This window comes from Choristoneura fumiferana, chromosome 3 (assembly GCF_025370935.1).
Source record: "Choristoneura fumiferana chromosome 3, NRCan_CFum_1, whole genome shotgun sequence".
NCBI classification, from domain to species: Eukaryota; Metazoa; Arthropoda; class Insecta; order Lepidoptera; family Tortricidae; genus Choristoneura; species Choristoneura fumiferana.
The window spans coordinates 2368978-2395202 of record NC_133474.1 but is presented as its reverse complement, the minus strand read 5'-3'; the positions used below and the strand labels follow the sequence as shown (position 1 = coordinate 2395202).

Sequence of the window (26225 nt, the reverse complement as noted above, 5' to 3'; positions counted from 1 at the left end):
ATAAAACAGACACTAACTACTAGCGCTTTACTTGCCTTGATCTTGATGAAAATTTACTCCTTTAATAAAATCAGTTACGTTAATATCAAAAAGCAAATAGAATAGGGTCAGAATTGTATCATAGGATGTTGTATTAACTGGCCGTAATTACTGATTACATACTTCTAAATGGAAATCCCGTGTTAAGACGTGGTGGCCTAGTGGTTTGACCCATCGCCTCTCAAGCAGAGGGTCGTGGGTTCAAACCCCGGCTCGCACCTCTGAGTTTTTCGAAATTCATGTGCGGAGTTACATTTGAAATTTACCACGAGCTTTGCGGTGAAGGAAAACATCGTGAGGAAACCTGCACAAACCTGCGAAGCAATTCAATGGTGTGTGTGAAGTTCCCAATCCGCACTGGGCCCGCGTGGGAACTATGGCCCAAACCCTCTCATTCTGAGGGGAGGCCTGTGCCCTGCAGTGGGACGTATATAGGCTGGGATGATGATGATGATGAAATGGAAATACGTACATCATGATGCAAATCGAACTCGTCGGGCGAATGGCCGACGTCCCCACCCGAGCCGTTTCTGTGGAACGGGTCGTCGCAACTCGACTCGCACTTGCCTTGCACCTCCTCTGCAAGTAAACCATATGCTTAAGAAAGCTTTCATTAAGTTTGATAAAATACTCTTAACTAGCTAACTACAACACATTAAAAAAATCGGACAAGAGCGTGTCGGACACGCCCAAAATACACGCCTAAAATACTAACCGTAATTCTTTTTTTTTTAACACTGTCATCAGCGTGACTGATACATTCATGCCAAATTACAACTTTCTAGTACTAATGGTCTCTGAGCTTAGCCGCGGATAGACAGACAGACATGGCGAAACTATAAAGGTTCCTAGTTGACTACAAAACCTGGGTTTTGGCCGATCCGGGGCGCATGCTGTATCCTTACACTACTTCATAACACTTATTTCACAGAGAAATTTTCCAATATATCGAGACAATTACTTCATTTAAATAACAACCCTGTAACTTCGTCAATTTCTGCGAAAATGTTATATGCCAAATGACCATATTATTTTCAAACTTAACGTAATTTGACATAAAAAAGCGTTCATATACAGTCAGCAGAAGTGGATAAGCAGTTATGGTGCTCAAAATGATCTACACACAACTCTACTGCCAAGGTAATAAGAGTGTGCATAGATCATTTTAAACACCACAACTGCTCAACTGCTGATTACTGTACCATCAGGTAACCCAGTCGACAATAAATAACATGCAACAACCATATAAAAAAAAACCGTGTGAAAAAGCCGTGGTGCCCTAGTGCTTTGACCTATCGCCTCTCAAACAGAGGGTCGTGGGTTCATACCCCGGCTCGCACCTCTGAGTTTTTCGAAATTCATGTGCGGAATTACATTTGAAATTTACCACGAGCTTTGCGGTGAAGGAAAACATCGTGAGGAAACCTGCACAAACCTGCGAAGCAATTCAATGTGCGTGTGAAGTTCCCAATCCGCACTGGGCCCGCGTGGGAACTATGGCCCAAGCCCTCTTGTTCTGAGAGGAGGCCTGTGCCCAGCAGTGGGCCGTATATAGGCTGGGATGATGAACCATATAAAAACAATAGACTCACCGGCATCAAATATATAGAAACTCAGCACTGGATAGGGAAGCAGGAACTCCGATATGCTCTTGCAATAAGCCATCGTGTCGTCCTTGTCGCGCGCCATATTCAAAACATACAGGCTTCTCGTTTTAAAGTCCGACAAGAGGAGGTAATTTGCGCTGGCATCCAGCATGGCTTTGAGGCCGAAAGCGGTGGGCTCCGCGCCCAATCCTGGCGTGAACGTGATGGTCTGGAGACAGTTCCAGGACTTGCAAGACCAGATTTTGATTATGGTGTTGTTCTCTGCGCCTGTCATGGCGAATTTCCAAAACTGGATGCTGTAAGGGAATCCAGTTGGTTTATTTCACTTTTATTTTTATTTTTATTCGACTGGATGGCAAACGAGCAAGTGGGTCTCCTGATGGTAAGAGATCAGCACCACCCATAAACATCTGCAACACCAGGGGTATTGCAGATGCGTTGCCAACCTAGAGGCCTAAGATGGGATACCTCAAGCGCCAGTAATTTCACCGGCTGTCTTACTCTCCACGCCGAAACAGAACAGTGTAAGCACTGCTGCTTCACGGCAGGATTAACGAGCAAGATGGTGGTAGCAATCTGGGCGGACCTTGCACGAGGTCCTACCACCTGCAAAACTTCATTTCACTTCACTTTATTCTATTGAATTAGGTAGTGAATGGGTCAAAAGATATTGTATTTAGTTTGTCAGTTACATTATCAGGCCTTATACCACGAAGTGCAAAACTCGAACTTCGTATGTTGCCGTCTCGCTAACGCTTATGTCATTTAGTACGCGAGTGAAAGGGACGGTGCGATACGAACTTCGATTTGCGAGTTTCGTAGTAGCCCCTCAGTAACTATTGCCTGTACTTTTTTTTTCATGTCATTTATTTAATTTTATACTGCAGTTTTTAAGTATTTCATTTGAAAGAAAGAAAACATTTATTCGTGACATGACATGACGTGACGTGAATGAATGAATGAATGAATGAATGAATGAATGAATATTGAATGAATATTTATTCACAGAACATATGGTACATATACATAAGGTAGGTACAGTATTATTAGCGATCCGTAATATGTTCGGCCATCAGGCATGTGAAAATTAGAGATTGAAGACAGAACAGTAGATTAAAGTGTCAAAATAGCATAGAATTGCCGTCATCATTTAAATTTAACAGCAACCATACATGTCAAGTATATTTGGAATACAATTGGGTAGAACTTAATTTTAATTGTAATATTATTATATTTTTATCATTATACTCATCATTACAATAAATTTCTAAATTTCTAACGTGACATGGATAAGAATAATAATAATAAAAATAGAAATAGAATTCGCGCTGTCATCGTTCATCCACCATTACGTCTCATATTTCGTTTTCTAGAATTTTTACCGTACAACGGCAAAACCTACTAGACACTGGCAAAATTGTCCTCCAATGGACAGCGCCATATTTTTCTAAAAAACAGCAACAATAATAATAATAAAAAAAAGTTACGTATGCATGTCAGGAAATGGTCCCAAATCAGCAATCTGCCGGTCTTGCGAACGGCGCTGGTCTTCCTTTGGGACCAATTTTGTAATTATTTATTTAAAAAAAAGACGTTCTGCCAAGTTTATTGCGGCGCATTCTTCTTGGCAATGATGGTCTTTCCGAAAGCGCTGGTAGTTTTTAAAAAATACGTGTAAAAGTGCACATTGCGCCCTATTTACAGAATAAACGATTTGAATTTTAAATTGGACGCGTATTTTTTTCATTTGTCAATCAAATAAAAAATTACAAAGCAGAAGCGCGTCAAAGTTCGGGAGTGGTGGCCCGTGGCGTAACGTGCGACACTTTTTACGTCACGTGAAACTAGATAAATAAGCATAACTGAGTATATACTTCGTTCTTTTTAGCATTAGAAAAAGTGTAAACCAATGTAGACGAGTCTTTTTATTAAGAAACTTTTTTTTTAAACTATTACTTATGACACCAAAAGCATGTAAATGATCATTATGTCCTTGCTAGTTGTTACTATTTGCTGTGACTTATTTTACAAAAGTGTTTTACAATAAAAATTAAGACACGTCATGATCGGTTCTTCTTTCTAATGCAAAAAAAAACGAAGTATAGAGTATAGACTGTCAAAGTTGACTCACTCAGTGTCAGTGTTGTTGTGATTGTCGAGGAAAGAGAGGCAGGAGAGGGGCGCGCCGCCGTGGGGCTGCCACTTGTGCAGGCAGCGGGGGCTGCTCTCGCTGTGTGTGTACACCTGGATGGAAATAATAATAATTATCATGGGACACTTGACACCAATTGACCTGGCCCCAAACTAAGCAAAGCTTGTACTATGGATACTAGGCAACGGATAAACATAAATACATATTAAACATCTAAAACCCGAGAACAAGCATTCGTATTATTCATACAAATATCTGCCCTGGTCGGGAATCGAACCTGGGATCTCAAGCTTCGTAGTCAGGTTCTCTAACCACTAGACCATCCGGTCGTCTGAAATATGAATAATACGATAGCATACGAATACACAAGTTTCTAATAACATCTAATTAAGTAGTGCGTCTTCAACAAAATGGCGCGGCCCAGCAGGAAAAAGAAATGTTAGAAAGCAAAGAAAAAGATGGATTGATGACTTCATAAAAACAGCAGGAAAAGTCTGGATTATATTACAGACAACTACTAAAGTTCACCTCTTGCGAAAGCAGAGCTGGCCAGTTAACTATGTTTTAAAATAATAGGTTGAACCATTTTGTCTTCCTTGATTTGCTCGGAATTGTTTGCTTTTTGAATGATGCTTGATATGATGAGAATGTTGCAAGTGGTGTAGTCGGATCGATCAACTTTTTCTTGTCACTTGTTGCTATAGTTAGTCTCCTGAGTCACTCTAAAGTTTAAACCGTAAGTTTATAGGATTAATATTTGCCAAACATGCATTTTTGTGGTAGTTTTAAGCCCCTTCTACGATTGGTCATCTAATAAGCATGTTAGTATAATTTGGCACAACATTTATTCTATTAAACTGTACTATACTTTTGTCCCCTCGCTGACGGGACAGAATAACAACAAGAAATAGTTGATCTATCCAGCAGTACCGTAGCGTGGATATCAGCCGCCCGGGGCGGAAGAAAATTTTGCCGCCCTCTTGTTTAGGTTTTAAAAACTATAGCACAGGTGCCAAGCTTCCATAATTAATAATACTGAATAATATCTGGATATATTGCACAGTTTTCTCGCACCTACGATTCGGATTGATAAGGATGAGCACGAAATATTCCATTACTTATACTGTGACGAATTCCCTTTTTATAATCAATGGTACAATAATTAATTAATGACATCTTGCATAAGTGACCTACACTTGTATAGGTGGGTCAACCAACTTTTTCTTGTTTGTTATTCTGTCCCGTTGTCCAAGAGACAACAGACAGCTTCGATATATGCGACTAATATGCTTAGGAGATAGTCTATAAAATAATGAGCTTGTAACTATGACAAAAATTTATACTCAATTAATTTTAACTACAGAAAACATATAAGTTGTCCGGGGGACGTAACCATGGCAACGAGGTACAAGAAAAAGTTGACCGACCCAGGTGCTACGCCACTGCCACCCGGGCGCTGTAGTGGTGATTATGAATGACCTGGTAGAACATGACGAGTCCGTCGGCGGCGGCGGTGGCGAGCGCGGTCCCGTCGGGCGAGAAGGCCGCGTCCACGATGGCGGCGCCGTGCTCGCCCGCCGCCACCGCGCCCTCCGCCGCCGACAGCTGGCTCCCCACGCCGCGGCCTTCGCTCGCCGCCAGAGACGCCACCACCGTGCCGATGCTCCACATGCGAGCTGGGAACAAACAATGAATAATAAAGAAAAAATTAAAACAGAAACTCGCTTTTGCACAGTAGCGTCTTAAAAAAGTGGGGTGACACTATTTCCCGGCCGTACAATACCGACATGGTAATATCGGCCTGATATTTCGTGTATACGCCCAGATAAACTCTTGTCAGTTTGACACCAGCCCCCTGTACCACAAAAGTTACAAGTGCTACAATGAGGGCTATCGTTTTTTGTCTCACTAGATGGCGCACTGTTGCGTGAGGTTTTTAAGTATGGCTTTCAAAGTCTGTTATTACGGGCGTGAAAACAAAGTTTAGATTAAAATCATATTTAACACACCTTAAAACCGTACCATAAAAATATCGAGCATGCCACAGTGTTGCATAGTCCCCGTTTTGTTCGGAAAAAAGGGAGGACAAAGGTTTCCGAAAGACAAAACACAGACATTCATTGCCCCGGAACGCATATTTGCCATAATCAATTTCAGATATTGCAAAATATTCACAAAATTATTCTTATTATAAATAAACCCGCGTAGCTCACCCAAAAACTATGAGATTTGACATTTCGTAGACCTCACGCTACACTAGCGCCTCTAGTGGCGAATTCATACGCGATAGCCCTCATTCGACAAAATTGTAACATTTTACTAAGAGAAATTTAAGCCAGCTTGTATGGGTGTGTTCACGAAATATCGGGTCCGTATTACCATGTCGGTATTATCCGTGCCGGTAAATAGTGTCACCCAAAAAGTGGATACTTAGGCGTAAGCCACACAGAAGAGACTTGGGACGGGGGCGCGTCGCAGTCGCGAGTCTCCCCAAACCTATAAACGCAGAATCGGCTAAATCCGATCAAAAAACTCTTTATTTCCACGCATACGCATATAAGAGCGAAAAAGACATCGATCAGCTCGGCCGACGCGAAACGTTTACCGTCGGGAAGACGTCTTTTTCGCTCTTATTGCGTGGACATAAAGCATTCTTTATTTATTTATTTATTCAAGAAACCAACCAGCCTTAATTAACAACATTATTTATTTACCGAACCGGTGGTAGTTTTTTTTTTTACATTCATAAGTGCTTGTTATGGCCTAAATTGAATAAAGATATTTTTGACTTTTTGACTTTGACTTTGACAATTGTACACTTAACTAAGATGTTACATGGCGAATAATAGGTTACCACAGTAGATACGTAATAATAGTAACTAGAACATTCGTTTAACCTGTCCTCTCCCAGAGGCACAAATTTGTGCCCAAATTCCTTTGTTCCTGTTATCCTGGGAGATGACAGATTAAGACGATTCCACGTCGGTAGACCGACACTTAATCAGTTTACATACTAAGGGCCTGTTTCACCACTTGTCGACTAACTTTAAGTGACGGATATCAGTGATGCCGTCTCTGTTTGTTTTGTCCGAATAAACAAAGACGGCATTACTTTTATCGGACACTTAAAGTTAGTGGACAGGTGGTGAAACAGGCCCTAAATGTATAGAAACGTCGCGACCCAAAGCAGACAGAAGAGACGAGCCGGAGACGCGGCGCGTACGTGACGCCTCCACGTCTGCGGCTCTCCGCCCCTTCCGCGACGCCCCCTCGTCTCACATCTTTTCTGTATGGCTTGCGCCTTAGGTTAAGGAACCAACCATATACTCACTATTTATATCTGCCGCAGAAGAACGTGCAAAATATCTGACACGTCAGTATCAGATAGGTATTTACATATGCACGCTTTTTTGTGTCAGATCTTGTTACTGGTGACTGTACCAGATAATACGGTAAGCGGATATTACGTGTAGTAAATAATCTTCAATGAATCGTCAATTTTTGGGTTGATAGCGCCTAAAGTAGACAAAATAGGAGCTCCGCCAAACGCCAAAAAAAATCTAGTTCCAATTATGGAACAACAATTTTTCAATTCTTTTACATTATTAGAATTTTATATATTTTTTTCTATTTGACACATTACTACTACATCGAAGAAGGTCATCTCTCAATCTCAACTGCTGGAACCGAAAAAGTACTTTAGTGTCCAGAACCGGAAGATACAGCCATAGCTCCTCTTACTATGTATGTGGACCGAGGACATCGTGTGAACCAGTGGATGCACGTAGCAAGTTGACCATGACTCTCCTTGATTTGTTGGTACTCATGGGCGGTAGTGATGATTTCCCATCAGATAACCCGCGTGCTCGTTTGCCTTCCTCTCATAAATCTCATAAAAAAACTTGTTGTTCGAAGGGGGAAGGGAAGAAAGGAGAAAACATTGAAAGTCTTTCCGCTGATGGTAACATAACCAACCTTTGTTGTTGTGCGTGGTGAGTAACAGTCGCGCCACGTCATCGGGGTCGGCGTCGTGGTCGTCGGGGATGTAGGGACACCACACCACGCGGTGCGACCCACCGGCCATCGTGTCTTCGCGTATCTCACAGGCTAGGGTGCATCTGTATTGTTAAAGTATATTTTCGATACAAGATTCTCATGATTATTTTCGTTAAAAACCGGCCAAGAGCGTGTCTGACACGCCCAAAATAGGGTTCCGTAGCCATAACGAAAAAAATAAGTAATATTTTTCTAAGGATTTCGTATTTTATACGGAATCTTCCAAGTTTAGGTATATTTTATACCTTAGGCTGCTATTTACTCATAAACTACTAATAATTCTCAAGCAAACTTAGCCGTTATAGTTTTCCTTGAAAGTTTGATATACTTACTAGCTTACTACCATCCTGAATTTTTTCAAATTTTTCCACCCACCGGTTTACATTTTAGAGGGGGGGAGACGCTCGATTTTTATGAAAATTTTGCACTTTAAAGTTGAATATTTCGCAAACAAACCAGTGAATCGAAAAATCGTCTTAGCAAACCCCTAATGGTTTTAAAAGACCTATCCAACGATACACCCACACTACAGGGTTGGATAAGAAAAAAAAATCACCCCCACTTTACGTCTATGGAAGGTACAGTCACCAGCATTAATATCTGCCACAGCAGAGCATGCAAAAGTATCTGACATGTCCTTCCGGCCCCAGAAATAGAGTCGTATCAGCAAAAAACACAAGAATCATGTGCTTTTGAATATTCATGCATTGATGGTGAAGGGAAATACACATAAGCTCTTACACATAAACACAATATCATGTGCTCACGTTTCACGATGCGATGTCGTGTCTTGGAAAATCCCTGTGCAATCCTTTGTAGATTTCCACGACCTGACGTCGCATCGTCAAACGATGCCGCGTCGTAGCTCGATGCGATATCGTGTCGTGTTTATGTATGCTTCTCTAATTTTGTGGTCAAGAAATCCGAAAAATAAGCAGAATGACGGCTTTAGTATTACCTCAGGCCACTGTCAGTCAATTCAATCTCATGGACATAGAAGTTGCCATGTTCGTCAATACAGGCCAGCACTACTTGGTTGTGGATGTGAGCAAAGGCCAAGTCTTGCACCTGAAAAAAAAAATTAAAATGAGTGAGTGGAGCCAAATACATTAGCAGCTCTGTGTGGAATCTGGTATTGCACTATTTTACAAAGGCATCACTGCATTACTTTTTTAATTCTATAATAAACTATACTCTGAATAATATTTACACCATTACAATAGTTTTGTTACATCCCACACATATGATAAAATTAATCTATACTAATATTATAAATGCAAAAGTGTGTGTGTTTGTATGTTTGTCTGTCTTTCATGTCGAAACGGAGGTGATTTTTAGCATTAAGATAGTTTGTGGGCCAGAGAGTGACATAAGCTACTTTTTATTATCCCGGCAAAATGCACAGTTCCTGAGGGAACAGCGCGCGATAACCGAATTCCACGCAGAAGAAGCCGCGGGAAAAAGCTAGTAGAATATAACATGTAATGCCTTTGCCTATGTGTATTAGTGTGTGTGTGTGATTAAAACTTATTAAACATTTGCAGCCTCATATTGCTATAGTAGAACCTGTAATCACATTTCCCTCTACCTCATTTCAGCAAGAGAGTAATATGATTTTGGGTTCTACTATAATATGCTTATTATATGGGCTATGCCACTAACCAGTAGCAGAGTTTTTCTCCATTATAGTAAATCTTTCTCTTTCGGCTCTCGGTGCTGAATGTGTTATTTTAGACTATATTTGTTTACCTCTCCTTTCATTCCCTTGATGAGAGCTCGCCGGTCATTGCCCATCTCAGGGTTGTACACCACCCGCACCATGCCCGTCCAGGTTCCCGGGTTCATTGTATTTGGGGCTGAAAAAATTACTTCAAATCAATAGTCTGTTATCATAATTTATTATAAGACCAAAAAACTTATTTTTTAACCTCTATCTGACTTCTGTACATTTAACAGGAGGTTAACTCAACAAGACAACAAACAAGTGAACTCTTGCTTCTACTTAGGCTAGTTCTATATTACAACTGGGAGGGAATTTCAAGAAAGACTTTTTAGTCCACCTCTATGATAATCTACTTCAGTCATACTCAACCAGCAGATGGCCCACTGCATCAACCCACCAAGCATACAAGAATAGCCTGTCTGCATAAACATACATATACATATTTCCAGCCATTTTGTCTTACAGACAACCCAAACCGAAGCCTGCTAGCGGAAGTATTAGCTCAGCAGTTGGACAGAATTCATTGCTGCTCTATGCCAAATTTCAAGCCTCTAGAATTATTCTATGGATGTCAGTCAACCATGTAACTGTTTATTATAGCAACACACAACTATAAAACAAACAGAACATGCTGAAATATACCTTTGATACAATAAGCCAAGTATTTGCCACTCATATGAACAGCCAGAAGGTTCCCGGAGTAGAACTTTGGTTCCCAGTTGTAGTCCACTAGGTTCTTCAGCTTCACTTTGGAGCTGCCGTGGTTGTGGTTGCCCGCGTTGGTGGTGACCACCACATCGCTGGCAAACACCTCAGAGCTGCAGACTCCATCACCCTCCGAAAATGATCTGAGGAAACACGTTAGAAATCATGTTATTGGAGATTGCAGAACCAATACTGTATTGAATGTAATTCTTGGGAATTTTATAAATAGGTATTATACAAAATATTTTCTGGCAGCAATCTTAATTATTACTGTAATGTTATATTTAATACTGGTTTGCATGCCATACAATTTGAACTACAATTTTGCTAACAGTGCATGAGTTGCCTTGAACGATTCTCTAAGATGTAAAGGATAATGCTGTTGAGCCTACTTATCAAATATAGTTTATACTAAGTTGCACATGCTTATTGGACAGTTTAGTTATACCGACTAGTTAGTGATTTAGTAGGTACCTAATGAAAGCTTTTTCCTTTTTTAACCATATTCAACAGGTTATGAAACAGATATCCTAGAAGAGGCAAATGTATGATATTGGAAACGAACATTGGATGTGCTAATTACTTATTCTCAATCGGAAATGCAATAAACTTTTACGTGCCACTCGTTCAAGGAAAAATTTAGGAGTACACTTACATAGTTTGCGTTGAATCTGTTAACTTTGGAAGCATTGCCGTGGGTTGCATTTTGACTTTAATCAAAGTCCCTCATGAATTCGTATGAGAATTCCTAAATTAGAAGGCAACTGTTACTTCTAGAGAAAATTAGTAAATTTGCAAAATTACAAACGACATCCGCTAAAGCCGACCGACATTGAATTTTTTTTTAATAGCGTTTTGTTGAGTTTTACAAAAAAAAAAGTCGTATTGGATTTACGATTTCGATAAAATTTATTAAATACTTAATCAAAGATAAAATATGTGTAAATAATATATGAAGAGCGTAAATTGGTATTTAAATGTTTTTTTTTGTAGTAATTTTAATAATGGTATATTTTAAATCATTTGCATCCACCGATCCACCTACTGATTTTGTTATAATCGAAACGCATGTTTGTTTTCTTTGGTATTTCAATATTTATTAATCTTTAATTATGTAAATTTTAAGCAGATTATAATGTAAAGTGTACTTAACATTAAAAGGTTCTTGCTTTATTTAGCAAACTACTTTAAATACATTTTAAAATGAAATATTTAAAACAATGCAATATGTATGATGAGAACGCGCTGCTTGCTGCGCTGCTGGTTGTCTTTGCTTTCTTTCTTAGTTTATTGTTGTATAGTCTGTATCCTTGAATGACAGGTGACAAGGCAGTGAGACAGACAGTGAATTGATTTTTCGAACTTTCTATTTTTCTCCGGAGATTCGCGCTGTCATCGTTCATCCACCATCACCTCTCATATTTCGTTTTCTAGAATTTTTTTTTACCGTACAACGGCAAAACAAAAACTACTAGACACTGGCAAAATTGTCCTCCAATGGACAGAGCCATATTTTTTTTAAAGAAACGACGACGATTTTTCGAAAATGGTAAGAAAGAAATTAAGCGTAAATTAAATAATAATCAATTTATAAGTGCTGTGAAGAATTGTGAACAATGTGCGTTTTGATTGCAGTCGCTGACAGACAAGATTACGATGCTTATGGCCCGGCCGGGCGGCGACAACGTCCAAAAGGACGATGTGTCTTGGTGGATGCGATACGCTGGTCGAGGCTTGGGCACAGTTGGCAGTTTCAGTACGTAATATTATAACCAGTAACTCGTATAATTAGGCCCGTCCAACACCTTTCACGCGCACTAAACAATGAGAACAACGAGTTTTAATTGTTTCTCATTATCTTATCAGGGGTCCGTTTGTCTTGCAAAAATAAAGTTCGTTGGTGTAATCAGTGATGTTACCAATTTGATGTCATAGGATCTGATATGATCACAAATAAACCATTAATTTCACCAACTAGAAAGAAAACCTTAAAATATTTCAAATCAATGGAAAATCTTATCTGCTAGGATTAACCAGGATTAAAATTTAGGACAAAACAATAAATTAGTATTAAAAATAATCAGGCAATTTAGGTAGAGTAGACAACATCTATTCCATGTAATAGTAACTTACAACATAGGGATATTAAATCCATAGCTAATTAAATATTTTAAATTGATTTCCATTTTCATCTTTGCTGATATTTGTTCTTAGTTGCTTTACTTAGACATTACTCTGTCTGCCATGATACTGGCCAACTTAGCTAAATTGATAAGGTGCTATGGGAGGAGACAACATTTAACACCCTCTTAGACTTAGAGCAAGGAATTAATACCCTTTTAACACCTACTGCTTATTAAGTTTACCACAATGGCTTAGGAATCTTATTGCTTTTAGATTTAGAATATTATTCTGCCCTCTTAAGGCCAAGGTATCTGTAATTATGGGACCTAATTCCTATACAAATGTTCTTTTTTTTCAAATCATTTCACAAATGACGGAGAGCTCTGAGGTAACCAACATAAAAAAATAATGATGATAAAAAAATATGATCTTGATAACCTCCTCCTTTTTTGAAGTCGGTTAAAAAAAGAGTTATTTATACCAACTGATGCAGAATGTCTTAAGCTACACAATGGTAAATAAATCAAACATGTTTTTTTATAATACTGCCTTTTACCTCAAGAGGGCAATATTACAATTTCATTGAATGAGGGTTTTAACAGAGGCGAAATATGGCTAGATGGCGTTAGTATTTAGAGGTGCATTTGACATTTGACGTTTGCTTCGATTGGCTCATTTATCTTATCAGCTTACTACCATAGTCTCATAAGAATATTGTATAAACTAACAATATACTTGGATCTACTCAGTTATCCGAAAATAAATTATATTGATTTGATTTTTGATTTAGTTTTTTAACCAATCACGAGCAAACATCAAATTCAATGTCAAAATATCTTTATTCAATTTAGGCTATAACAAGCACTTATGAATGTGAAATGTTGATGAGACATGTCTAAGAACCAGCACTAAGAAACCTGATTTATAATATAAAAAACTGCATTCAAATCGGTCCACCCATTTAAGAGCTACGGTGCCACAGACAGACGCACATAGTGGTCATAAACTTATTTGACCCCTCTTTTTGCATCGGGCCGTCATCATAATATCCTGAATAAAAAGGTTTTTTGGTGCAGTAAACCAGCAAATAAGTTTTTGTAAACATATCGTTCCAAGCTTTTTTATTTGCATTGTCACCTAAACTTCATGTATGTGTATTTCAAATTTCAAGTCAATTTGATTACTAGAAGTGGGTAAAATTCAACTTACTATTTTTACGACTTGACTTATGCAGACATAGAAGTTCTGTAAGTTATTAACTTAGATCAGAAAGGCAACACAAAAGAAAAACAATTGGAATTGATCACTTTTTACAATTTGTTCTAACTCCAAAACCATTTTGAGGAATAGGCTTATTAAATCATTTTTTAACATTTTTGTAAAAAAATATTAATTGATTGTGTGCATATTTGCAAAATAATGTTTGACCTTTGTTTGAATTTCATCGTAAATAAACGTTATATTACTAAACCGCCTAATTCTAACACTGCCACTGTAACATAGTTTTTAACGCCATGGCAACTATGGTTTCCGGTAACTTCTAAAACAGGGTTTCTCAAACTTATGGCTCCACATACCCCTGTTGAAGTTTCTAGACGACAGCGAACCCCCCCCCCCCCCAAGAAAGTTGGATGTTGATGAAAATTGGCTGTTGAAGTAAGTAAGTTTATTTTTATTTCAATCATCATGATAATATAATGTGTATTATTTATTTCAATAAAAGGTAACAAATATAGGTAATAATCATCTTGCCAACGAAAATACAAACTGAAACAACCACAAATAACAAACAAATAAGTGGAATTGAAATAAAAAATACAAAAAGATTCCTAAAACCAATCTTAATCATCTTGCCAGTCTTGCAGCCACCATTAGTTAAAATTGTCGCGAACCCCCTACCGTCGAATAGCGAACCCCTAGGGGTTCGCGTACCCCACTTTGAGAAACCCTGTTCTAAAATATATAAAAATAAACATTGTTTTTTTGAGACCAATGCCAATTGACATGTAATTTCGGGTCTTTGTATTACTATCGGTTCTTATCAATTTTGTGTGACTCACCAACTGTCCAATGTAAAAGATAAATGCTTTAGTTGTTTTGTTTAATACATTAATGTTTACTCTTTAATCAAAGTCAAAAGAAGTTTATTCATATTAAGCTTGTGACAGGTAAATGTTGATTTTTCCTCATTTTTTTGTGTGCGTGATTCACCATCATTCAGAGTTTTGTTTTATACAATACATTTGAAATACTTGCTTCCGATTTTTATGACGAGCTGAGTTTGACGCTGGTCACTCACTATCGTACGAATATGTGAATCCTCAAGTGTAAGGCGCAAGCCACACAGAAGACAACTAGTCCTTCCTTCTTTCTGTAGAAAGGTTGTCTGGAAGAGATCGCTCTTAAGCGATAAGGCCGCCTATTGCTTACCTTGTAATTTTCTCTCTGTGTACCTGTTTTCTGTATCATAAAATCATCAATCAATCATAAAATTTGCACTTTAAAGTTGAATATTTTGCAAACAAAATCACCCCCACTTTACGTCTATGGGAGGTACTCTAAAATAATTGTTTTTTGAATTTTTTGTTGTACCATTTTGTCGGCATAGTTTACATATATATTCGTGCAAAATTACAGCTTTCTAGCATTTATAGTCCCTGAGCAAAGCCGCGGACGGACAGACAGACAGACAGACATGGCGAAACTATAAGGGTTCCGTTTTTGCCATTTTGGCTACGGAACCTTAAAAAACGAAGCTGATTGATACTTGGAGGTTCAAGTTTTTCCGTTAAAGCCGTGGGCTCAAGGTGGATGCAGGATGGAGGCCACTTCCAACCGCAGCAAAAGGTTTATGGGGGAGGCCTATGTCCAACGGCTGATGATGATGATGATGATGATTGATTCCAGTCGCCATAATCCTCGGGCTGTTCAACTGCCTCGGCATCATCCTGCTGGACGTGCAGTGCCTGATCGCGGGCATCTGGCAGATGCTGGCCGGCTTCATAGTGATAGTCTGCGAGGCTCCCTGTTGCTGCTTCTTCATAGACTACGTGCAGACGCTCTCGGACAAAGTGGAGTCGCGGCCCTACTGGAACAAAGCGGCCGCTTATGTTGGGTGAGTCTTGTTGGTTAACTGTTCATTTATACACCGTGTTGTTATTGATTTCCGTTAACTTCGGCTGACGGCCCAGGGGGCTATTACGGAATTCGAAAAGCGAAGCGAAGTTCGTATAGTATTAAATATTACCGTCAGCGGGATGGCAAGATACGAAGTTCGAATTTTACAAGGAACTAATAGAATTTCTTTGCTCACCCGCGATTTACACTAATTTTATACTTCGAAGTATTTTTTTTTATGGTATAGGGGGCAAACGAGCAGGCGGATCGCCTGATGGTAAGCGATTACCGTCGCCCATGGACACCTGCAACACCAGAAGAGTCACAAGTGCGTTGCCGGCCTTTAAAACTTACTTCGAAGTATAGGGACAGTTCATTGATAGAAAATACCTGGTAATTAACTTTATGGTCAAATCATTTTTTTTTGTTTTTCATACATAATATGTTAACTTCACAGGCATTGTTATTGGACATTAACGTGATACATAAAAGAGACGAGAGATTAAAATTTCTTATGTCATAAATGTGTGAACTAATGTTAGTCGCTTTAGTCACAGAAATAAAAAAAACGTCATAAATTAAGAACCTTTGCACTTTTTATTGCGCATTAATTAATTATCTTAATTCTTGATTATCTTATAAACAGTAAAGGCTACGCCACTACTTCTTGGAGAAATTAACTTCATTTGACCTGTTGAATGTTCTCTTAAAGTTAACGGAAATCAAAAATAACACGGTGTACAGGTAGAGGATGAACACGACACGTGTGTATTTTTCTTCTACTAAATCGTAAAAAAGAACTCCCAACTATTACGCCACAACAAACAGTTGTTTTAGTCCAAAGTGACGCGAATCGCCTCGCGTTGATAAAGCGATGTCACGGATGATTGTAATTTACTCCACATTGTGTTAATTCCTTTGTTAATGCTAACGACACGGTAATTAGGGGGCGGCGACAGTTGCGAGTGGGACGGCGTTATTGTGTTGATTATTTGCATGTCGGAAAACGAGAAAACTTAGGAATTGGAAGGTAGAGTACAGTGTTCACATATTCTACAGAAAAAGTTGTTTGTTTGTTTGATGTGCACGCCAAAATGGCTGGACAGATTTGAATGAAATTTGATATGTATATAGCTGGACGTCTGAATTAACACATGGGCTACGTGTTTTCCCGATATTCCCACGGGATCCATGTTAAATCTCGAAATCTTAACCACTTAGTCTGGAGACAAAATTTTGCATGGGTTTTCGTCATACAACGAAATCCACGAACTTCAATTCAACTGTTGAACCTAATGGTTTGCGCATGCAAAGCCGTGGATGAAGGCTAGTAATTACAACCTTTTATTTAGTTTCACCTCTTTCTTTATTTGTTTGTTTGGGTCAAATCTTGGAAGCTAAATTTGACCCACTTCCAGTGGTCCAATCGACTTGGCATACTTATGTAAATTTGGTGACAGTACAATAATCTGGTAAGTGGTAGTGATAGTTTAATGGTCGTCTCCGCAGGAGGGGACTCCCCAATGGTTAATAGTACAGACTTGAAATTTGGTACGGATGCATATCCGTAAACTACATAGTTTAGACGACAATGCAAGTACAGTCAACAAAAAGTACAGCCAGCAAAAAAAAATGTATTAAAAATGAAATTTTTAACAAAAACTTTTTTATAAACAAAACATCCACACCACGATGAACAGCCGCGGACCGGGATTGTTTTGTTTAGCCACTTGCCACTGTTCGTAATTTGGCCGTGTAGTGCTATTCTGGTTTATTAATAGTAATATCGAGTACGTGTAAAGGAGCGACCACACCGCTGCTTAAAAAACGGTCACGGTGCGGAATCGCGGTGACGTGCCGTAAACGTCACGACTTTTGGTGGAGAGCATGCGGTAACGTTACGTTTACGGCACGTCACTGTGATTCCGTGTCGTCTCCGTATTTTGAGCAGCGGTGTAGCCGCTCCTTAACTCGGCTAAATTATAAGTGGCGAGTAGCTCAACAATAACGGTTCGCGTCGCGATGGCTGGTCCTCAAAGTATCTTTATTTGTCACCATGGGTGGTTACAATATACACAAAGTTTTACAATGTAATTGGTATCACTATGTATGTATGTATGTATTGGTTTCGCCAACAGGCATACAAATAATTTGCAAGTTTAACCCCCTATTTCACCATCCATCGATTAAAATTATATGACGGATAAATGTGATGCCGTCTCTGTTTGTTTTGTTCGAATAGACGGAGACGGCATCACATTTATCCGTCAAATAAAATTAATCAATGGGTGGTGAAACAGCCCGTAAAAGTAATGCAAAGTTATAAAGTGTCCTGATTACCTATTGTATGTTCCAGGCTAGCGCTCCCGCCATTCTTCCTGTGCTTCCTCAGCCTGAGCACCTGGTTCGGCTCGGGGCTGATCTTCGCGACCGGCGTCATATACGGCATGATGGCGCTCGGCAAGAAGTGAGTAGCTCTTTATATACATGGTCAAGTCTATCGTGTAAAGGTTTCCCCACACTGCTGCTCAAAAAACGCTGACGCGCAGTGAACGCAGTGACGTGACTCGGGCCTTTTTGACGCGTGAAACCGGTCAAAGTCAAAGCGGAAATGTCATTATTTTATTTTGATCATGGCGTGCACTTTTGAATGTAGGAAATCTACCGCCGGTTCGGATAACCCTCTGTTGAAAGTTTGTTAATAAGATGTATATATCTTTATCTAAACAGATGTACGATGTTTCTTAATGACTTACATCGCAACTACATTTGTTATTTGACAGACTGTATTAAAATATGCATTGATATAAAATGATGATAAAACATGCATTTATATCAAATGATGATAAAACATGCATCGGTGTCGGCGTTTTCAACGGAGTGATCGGTACGCGATACGCGAATGACAACATGCGTCACAAGAGTTTACGATGCGTGAGCGTGTTTTGGGCACCGGTGTGGTCGGTCCTTTAGGAAATAATTTAAAATTTATTCTACTTCAAACTACTAAATTCACGCAATGCTGTACAGAAACTTGGGTGCAGTTATTGTGCGGCCCGGAATGTACGACTTTATAACGTGCGCCCTAATAATTCGCATTGCACATTCCGGGGCAATGTTTACTGGGACGTGTATCAACCGCACTGACATGATTACATATATAGATTTTTATATGTAAACTGTAAAATATCCTAACAATGGTGTATTAACATTGTAGTGTTGTCAACTAACGTTTGTGGGTTTAATGATTTTTTCATCACACTTGCTCGTAAACAGTGTCGTAACATGCAGGCTACCTTGGTTGCAACCCCCCAAATAAAACCCTCGACCTTAATGTGCTTGTCATGAAACCCGTGGTCGGTAAATGAGTCAGTGCCCGTACTGATGGTGCTGCTGCAGGACTACATGGACCACCACATGCACACGCACGTTGAGGGCGGCGCTGCCAAGAGCACAGCCTAAGGTATCGCCAATATTTGGAAGAATTATATTTTTTCTTTTACAAATATAAAATTTTACTTGCAAATGTGATGAAAAACATTGTATGTCGCACGGGCGGTACTAGAATTACGAACATCGACTCATTAAAGCCCTCAGTCTTCGACTTCGGGCTTCTAATAGACTCTCGTTCGTAATTCCTTATTTACCGCCCTTAAGACACAATGTACTATAACAGCTTTGTGATTGGTTTTTATAACATAATTTATGTAAGTAACACTGTGTGTGGTTTGTGTGGGAACATCAATGAATAGTTTCAAATCTAATGAATAACAGCAGCACACTGTTTGTTTTCTACTATTGTATTCGTAGGTGGTAATCTTCGTCCTTGGCGCATTCCGCTGCTTTTTATTGGCCACGCTCTATTGGCCATTATGGCTGCTTCCTCTAAATCTTTTGATACGAAGACGTTTTTGTGGAGCTATTTATAGTCATTGTTGTGGGTTGATAAAAAATGACCCCAAATAGGTTCTGGTTATGCTTGCCGCGTCTGTCGGATGCTTTGTTTAATTGGTACCTAGGTGGTAAACCTGGTCAGTATGCCTTAGCTACTATAGGAGAGTCAATCGCGATGACGCGTGCCGTGGTTCTTATTACAATGTCATTAATGTCTAATTTTGTCAAAATCATGCGTCTTCGTGGATGGCACTAGATTATAAGTGTCCTAAAAATCTTATTAGTGCGCCATTTAAATTATCACAAAATATTGGATACATATTTATTCCTTTACAATCAAAGAAACAATCTCAGAATGAAAGGGCTTGGGCGGTAGTTACATACCATCGAATTACTTCACAGGTGTGTGCAGGTTCTGGGAATCGAACCGACTTAAATATGAAAGAAATAGGTTCTTGAGAATGGGACTTATATATAGGCTGGGTTGATGATGGATGATTTTATAGACGGCTCCATAGCGGTTGTCACTCAAAATTTACTCTGTGACTCCTAACAACCACCTCAATAGCTGGCATGCACGGTGAAGTCGGCGAAGCTTTGGAATCAGCTAGCAGCGCCAGCATTTCTGGACCTTAGGACCTCCGGAACATAGGGATTTTTAAAAACGAGCCTATACCTTTCTCAAAGGGCTACCGTAACTCAAATTATGTTATGGATGTCAATGGGCGGCGGTGATTGCTATCCATCTGGTGAACCGCCTGCTCGTTTTTCTCCTATCATATAAAAAAAAAGTTAGGGCTGCACCGGCTGGTAGATGGATATAGAGGCTCTGAAACGCGAGTGTCGGTACTGTTACTACACAAAACAGATAGGTACAGAATACAATATACATATAAAGTGCGCTCGAGCAACGCGTACATAGACACTGCTCACGGACACGATATCTCGGACCGGTTGGGACCAGTGCGAGCGCGAGTGCCATCCGCTTGAGACACGCGTCTGTGAACTTTTTTGTGCAATAACGAAGCAACAAAAAAATTATATTATAACTGTTCAGTGGACGCGGTTGTTTAAATTCAACATTAAACCGTGAATTGTCATTTTTTAAGCTACAAGTGGTAACAATGACATTAAAATTAAAATATTATAGTTATTATTAATTTATATTCCCATTCTTTGCGTTTCATTCTCAACAATAAATCAAACAACTACATACGAGTGCCACTACCACGATAGTTTTTTGTGCATAAGCCATAGTTGACAACCCTAGAGCGACCGCCGAGCGTAGGTATGAAAAGTGAAGTACATACAATGAGATTGACTTCTGTACCTATTTGTTTTGTGGTTACTATTTAATCTGTGGCTGTGCGTAGTAGCGTAGGGCTGTTTATGGTCTGTGGTCGGTAACGCGGTGTGACCGCAGAGGCACGCGCGACGACATGGCCGCGATGGCGGCGGGCGGCGCGACGCCGCCGGGCCCGCTGCCGCAGGACCACCACGCCACCCTGATGGAGGACCCCGACGTCTGGCGCCCGAACTAAACGAGGCAAACACTTGTAGAGACGCCGCGCTGAATGGCCGCTTTTATGGCACTTACCCCCTTATTCATAAACGACAATCAAACCTATTTTAGTTAAAATGCCGCTAAAATTCGTTTGTCCTTATCTGTCACTTCGACATTTGTATTTGTTAGAAAGGGACAAAGCATTTGTTAGTTAACATAGGCTTGTTAAGTTTTATGAATAAGGGGGTTAGACTGCACTTCAACCAGAGATGTGCGAGTGTGTTTTCCGTGAACCAATAGGAACGCTTCATTTACCTCGCTTCGCTCCGCTCAGCTGTTTACACCAGTGCTGTGCGAGGGTAGGTAAATGAAGCGTTTCTATTGGTACCATCGGACAAATAAGTGGTCTACCAATTTTTGAACAAGTTCCTATCAAATTAATATGTCGTTAAAGTCGAACTTTCAAGTTGACAGACACGTCTATTTGGCATTATTGTTTTATGACATGCAAACGATTATCTACTTTAGGGTGGTAGACCAAATATTTGGCTGATGGTACATGAACAACAAATCCTTGCACATCTTTTATAGAAACGCAGCCCTAAGGCACTTACTGTGGAACCAATGAGGGCTATCGCGTATGAATTCGCCGCCAGAGGCGCTAGTGTAGCGTGAGGTCTCCGAAATGTCAAATCTCATAGTTTTTGGGTGAGCTACGCGGGTTTATTTATAATTAGAATATTTTTTTGAATATTTTGCAATATCTGAAATTAATTATGGCAAATATGCGTTCCGGGGCAATGAATGTCTGCGTTTTGAGACAGGTTTGTCTTTCGGAAACTTTTGTCCTCCCTTTTTTCCGAAAAAAACGGGACTACGCAACATTGTGATTCCTCGATATTTTTATGGTACGGTTTTAAGGCGTATTAAATATGATTTTAATCTAAACTTTGTTTTCACGCCCGTAATAACAGACTTTGAAAGCTACACTTAAAACCTCAACAACAACAGTGGCGCCATCTAGAAAGACAAAAAACGATAGCCCTCATTGACTCTGGACCCATCGTAGAACGTTCTCAGCGTCTACGAAAGCTGTCGCGGGTGCACTGCGCGGGCGCAGCCTGCGGGCGGGTGCAGGTACAATCCTGCGCAGTTAGCGCTGCTCATGCTATTGTTCAACAGGCGTCCACCCGCTCCGCGCAAACCGCGGCAGCTAGCGTAGGCCCTCAAAGTGATCGTCTTAATTATCTTTTCACACCTCTCCTTCAGAAAAGTAACTTTTCCTCCCTGACGAGAGGGAGCAAAGTGCAACTTTTCTGTTCAAGGCTTTTCTAAGTGTTTTATTGCAAATGCCATTTTTTGAAGTTGATAATTGTAAAGCCACGCGATTTTCTATGCTGGTTGTTCTTTAATAATATTTAGAATTTGTTTTTTTTTTCAAGTTTCTTAATGCTCGGTGTGAAAAGTTGTATGAGCCACTCGGGAGCAAAATTATTTTCATCTTGGGCGTTAACACTTGAATCCCTCATTACGCTCAGGATTCTACTTTAGAATCCCTCGCTACGCTACTCAGGTAAATACACCATTTTGCTCCCTTGTGACACAAATAACTATTGTTAGTCAACGCGATGTCACTTTGACTTTCTTTGTGAAAAAGTTCCATGTTGGGTCACGATTCAGTTGGTTAGAGATCGATACGGACACACGACCTTAAAGTGAAGGCAACAAAGTCGTGTATACATATTTTTGTATCTTTGGCCGTATCTATCTTTTTGTACTGTGTTTATTATTTTTTACTAAAAGAGTACTAGGATGTCGGGTCAATAGTTAATAATAAAGTAACTTTTATACAAGACTTCGACATATATCTAATTGTCTTGAAAACTCATGTCAAGAATAAAAGTTACGAAGTTCTATGTTTCATTTCTAACACATTCAAAATTACACCATATTAATAAAGAAATGAAACATAATTTATTTTTTTAATGGTGATTCAGCAAACCGTAGTTAGCACAAAGCATGTTACGCGCTAATCTTTAATGCTAGTTAACAGCTCACCTTACTTAACATACTTATATGTATCCGGCTCGAAGGACCAATTGGTTTTGCATGTGCTATTTTTATGTCAAGTTCTTTTTTTCAGGTTTTAATTTTTATCATGTTCATTATGTTCTGTTTTTAGCATATTTAGTAAATCATTTTGTTTCTTTTGTAATTTACTGTTCGTTATACTTGTTGTTATTTATTCCCAAATGTATTACAGATGTAGTGCCACTGCACTGCATGATGGTTTTTCATCGGAAATAATCGGATCTCAATCAGAATACGATAGCACCCGAAGTGTCAATCAATTAATGTATCAAATGAGTGACATTGATGAAGCTAATGAGGGTTATCACAGAGGCGTAATATCGCTAGATGGCGTTAGCGTCGTGAGGTCCGTTTAACGTTTGCTCGTAATGAGGGCTATCGCGTATGAATTCGCCAATAGAGGCGCTAGTGTAGCGTGAGGTCTCCGAAATGTCAAATCTCATAGTTTTTGGGTGAACCAAGCGGGTTTATTTATAATTAGAATAATTTTGTGAATATTTTGCAATATCTGAAATTAATTATGGCAAATATGCGTTCCGGGGCAATGAATGTCTGTGTTTTGAGACAGTTTTGTCTTTCGGAAACCTTTGTCCTCCCTTTTTTCCGAACAAAACGGGGACTATGCAACACTGTGGCATGCTCGATATTTTTATGGTACGGTTTTAAGGTGTATTAAATATGATTTTAATCTAAACTATGTTTTCACGCCCGTAATAACAGAATTTGAAAGCCATACTTAAAAACCTCACGCAACAGTGCGCCATCTAGTGAGACAAAAAACGATAGCCCTCATTGGCTCATTTATTTACTTAACCAATCACGAGCAAACGTCAAACGGACCTTACGACACTAACGCCATCTAGCGATATTTCGCCTCTGTGAAAACCCTTATTGAGAAAGCACGATACATAAGAACTTTCCGATAAAAAATCATGGAAATCCATTATACAGTACATCTGTACTATGTAACCTCTACACTTAACTGTTTGTTAGAATAAGAAACACAAGTTGAACCAGTCATGAATAAAAATGGAATTCATCGGCACAAGATGGCATGTTCAGCACCTACACACATACACACACGCAAAATTACTTGTGTACAGAGTCATGACATTTGGCAGGGTAGTTTATAATACAACGTGAATATAGAACACGATGTAATTTTCGGGAGTTCCCACGGGAATTTAGTAAAATCCCGGATTTTTCAATTCAACTGCTGGATTTAATGATTAACGCGTGCAAAGCAGCGGATAAACACTAATAAATAAATGAAATTATTAGATTAGCTTAGATTTATTTATTACCTGTTGAAAAAATACATTATAAACACATGTCAGGTAATTATAAGGAATTCACAAAAGAATCGTCAAATGTTAGCAAAAAATAAACCATGTTACGATAAATTATGTTACGTTATTATGTTACTCTTGTGTTTCGGCATGGAGAGTAAGACAGCCGGTGAAATTACTGGCACTTGAGGTATTCCATCTTAGGCCTCTAGGTTGGCAACGCATCTGCAATACCCCTGGTGTTACAGATGTTTATGGGCGGTGGTGATCTCTTACCATCAGGAGACCCACTTGCTCGTTTGCCATCCAGTCGAATAAAAAAAATTGTCAGCCAAAAATAATAATGGAATTTACAATGTCAAATTAGAGTTAAATTCAATAATAATAACAATTAAAAAGTAAAAACAAGAATTTTAATTTATGTCAAATTTATGAAATAGAAACAACCAAAAAACAATAATAATAACAAGGAAATAAAATTAAACTATTAAATTTTCCACCAGGGCGTCAGCAGACGAGATGCGGACATCGGCGGCGAACATCGAGGCGGGCTTGAGCGCCGCGCCGCGCGCCGGCCTCGTCACCAACGAACAGCCCGTCTCCTTCACCGGCGTGCCCATCAAGTAGCAGCCTGCTATGCTCCCCTGGTACTTCTAACAAACGACTGCAGTTAACGCCGTACGCAGAGAGGTATTTGATTGCTATTCGCGAGTCTTATGATTAATCTGGAGTGTTCGGCTACGTTTCTACCAGAGATGTGCGAGGGTGTGTTGCCAGGAATGTGTTATTCATGAACACAATAGGTGTGGGTCGTTACGTGATTTGAGCGAAACGAAACGAAACTGGTGACAAGAATCATGTCACTGGTTACTAAAACCAGTGATTTTAGTAACCAGTTTCTTTCACTGCCTGCAGTGACGCGTTCTGTGACAGTCACTAACTGAATTAGAAATGAAACTAGTATTTAACGTAATTTGTTACAAGCTATTTAGCTATGACGTTATTTATCACAAGCATCGTTTTTCGGTGTAATATCAATAATTTCGTAATCTAAGAATCGTTTCTTTGGCGTTGTATAAAGTTAAGGTTATAATTTTTACTCTATCTACTTCGTGACGTCTGTGACGTTGAGGCGAAAATCGCATCACCACAAAAATAGCTCGTTACAAAAGTCACCACTTGTCGCTTGAAGTGAAACCAGTGATTTGGTTATTTTCAGCACGTCACCAGTTACTGTATACGGTGACGTGAAATAACGTCCACCTCTAGAACACAATAAACGCTTAATTTACATATCCTCGCTCCGCTCAGTTGTTTCCACTATAGCTGTGCTGTGCGAGTATAGGTAAATGAATTGGTTCATGAAAAACACATTCTTCGCAACACACCCTCGCACGGCTATGTTAGAAACGCAGTGTTACAGTACTGTTGGGTTAGTTTGACCGAGCCTGTGGGAGTTTTTCATGGGACCGTATCGGCTCGTATAAATTGTTCAAAGAAATAATTTAATTTTTGTTATAATGTATTGCTTGTTGTAACTCTTTTTTTCTCTGAATCCATTAAATGTAATCTAACTTTTGAAAAAATTATGACTAACAAAAATTAAGACAAACATAACATTATGACTGTCAAATATTATGCGACTAGATACGCACCCGTTTCATGTTCATTTTGACGACCGGATGGCTAAGTGGTTAGAGAACCTGACTACGAAGTTTGACGAACTGTGTGGAACGGGTCGTATTGAGTATGTTTAATGCGGTACACTTTGGACGTCTATTAATGTATGAGAACATTTATAAACCACCATAAAAAATCTGAAAAACTTGTGTAGGCTTGTTCACTTAAACCATCTCAATCACGTACTGAAACATTCCAAGAAAAAATTCAAGATACCTTGTAAGTAAAATAAAAAATTTGGTGT

The 26225-nt window shown here is 39.3% G+C and overlaps 2 protein-coding genes across 2 annotated transcripts in view; one reads left to right on the top strand and one right to left on the bottom strand.

Annotated features, from left to right (window-relative positions):
- Ge-1 (Enhancer of mRNA-decapping protein 4 homolog Ge-1) overlaps positions 1 to 11108 on the bottom strand; it is a 37107-nt gene extending 25999 nt beyond the window's left edge. The window contains exons 1-9 of the mRNA XM_074085201.1: positions 10938 to 11108; positions 10220 to 10425; positions 9604 to 9710; positions 8813 to 8922; positions 7774 to 7916; positions 5278 to 5474; positions 3778 to 3890; positions 1632 to 1942; positions 512 to 618 (exon numbers count right to left, since the gene is read on the bottom strand). Coding sequence (XP_073941302.1) covers positions 512 to 618; positions 1632 to 1942; positions 3778 to 3890; positions 5278 to 5474; positions 7774 to 7916; positions 8813 to 8922; positions 9604 to 9710; positions 10220 to 10425; positions 10938 to 10987 — 1344 coding nt within the window. The 5' untranslated portion in view covers positions 10988 to 11108. The remainder of the gene's footprint in view (positions 1 to 511; positions 619 to 1631; positions 1943 to 3777; positions 3891 to 5277; positions 5475 to 7773; positions 7917 to 8812; positions 8923 to 9603; positions 9711 to 10219; positions 10426 to 10937) is intronic.
- A 714-nt stretch (positions 11109 to 11822) lies between these two features.
- On the top strand, positions 11823 to 26002 carry fwe (calcium channel flower). The gene is made up of 5 exons (XM_074085200.1): positions 11823 to 11831; positions 11918 to 12038; positions 15314 to 15521; positions 17880 to 17990; positions 24805 to 26002. Exons 1-5 carry the CDS (start codon positions 11829 to 11831, stop codon positions 24926 to 24928), a joined length of 567 nt encoding a protein of 188 aa, XP_073941301.1. The 5' UTR covers positions 11823 to 11828; the 3' UTR covers positions 24929 to 26002.
- Positions 26003 to 26225: the final 223 nt, after the last annotated feature.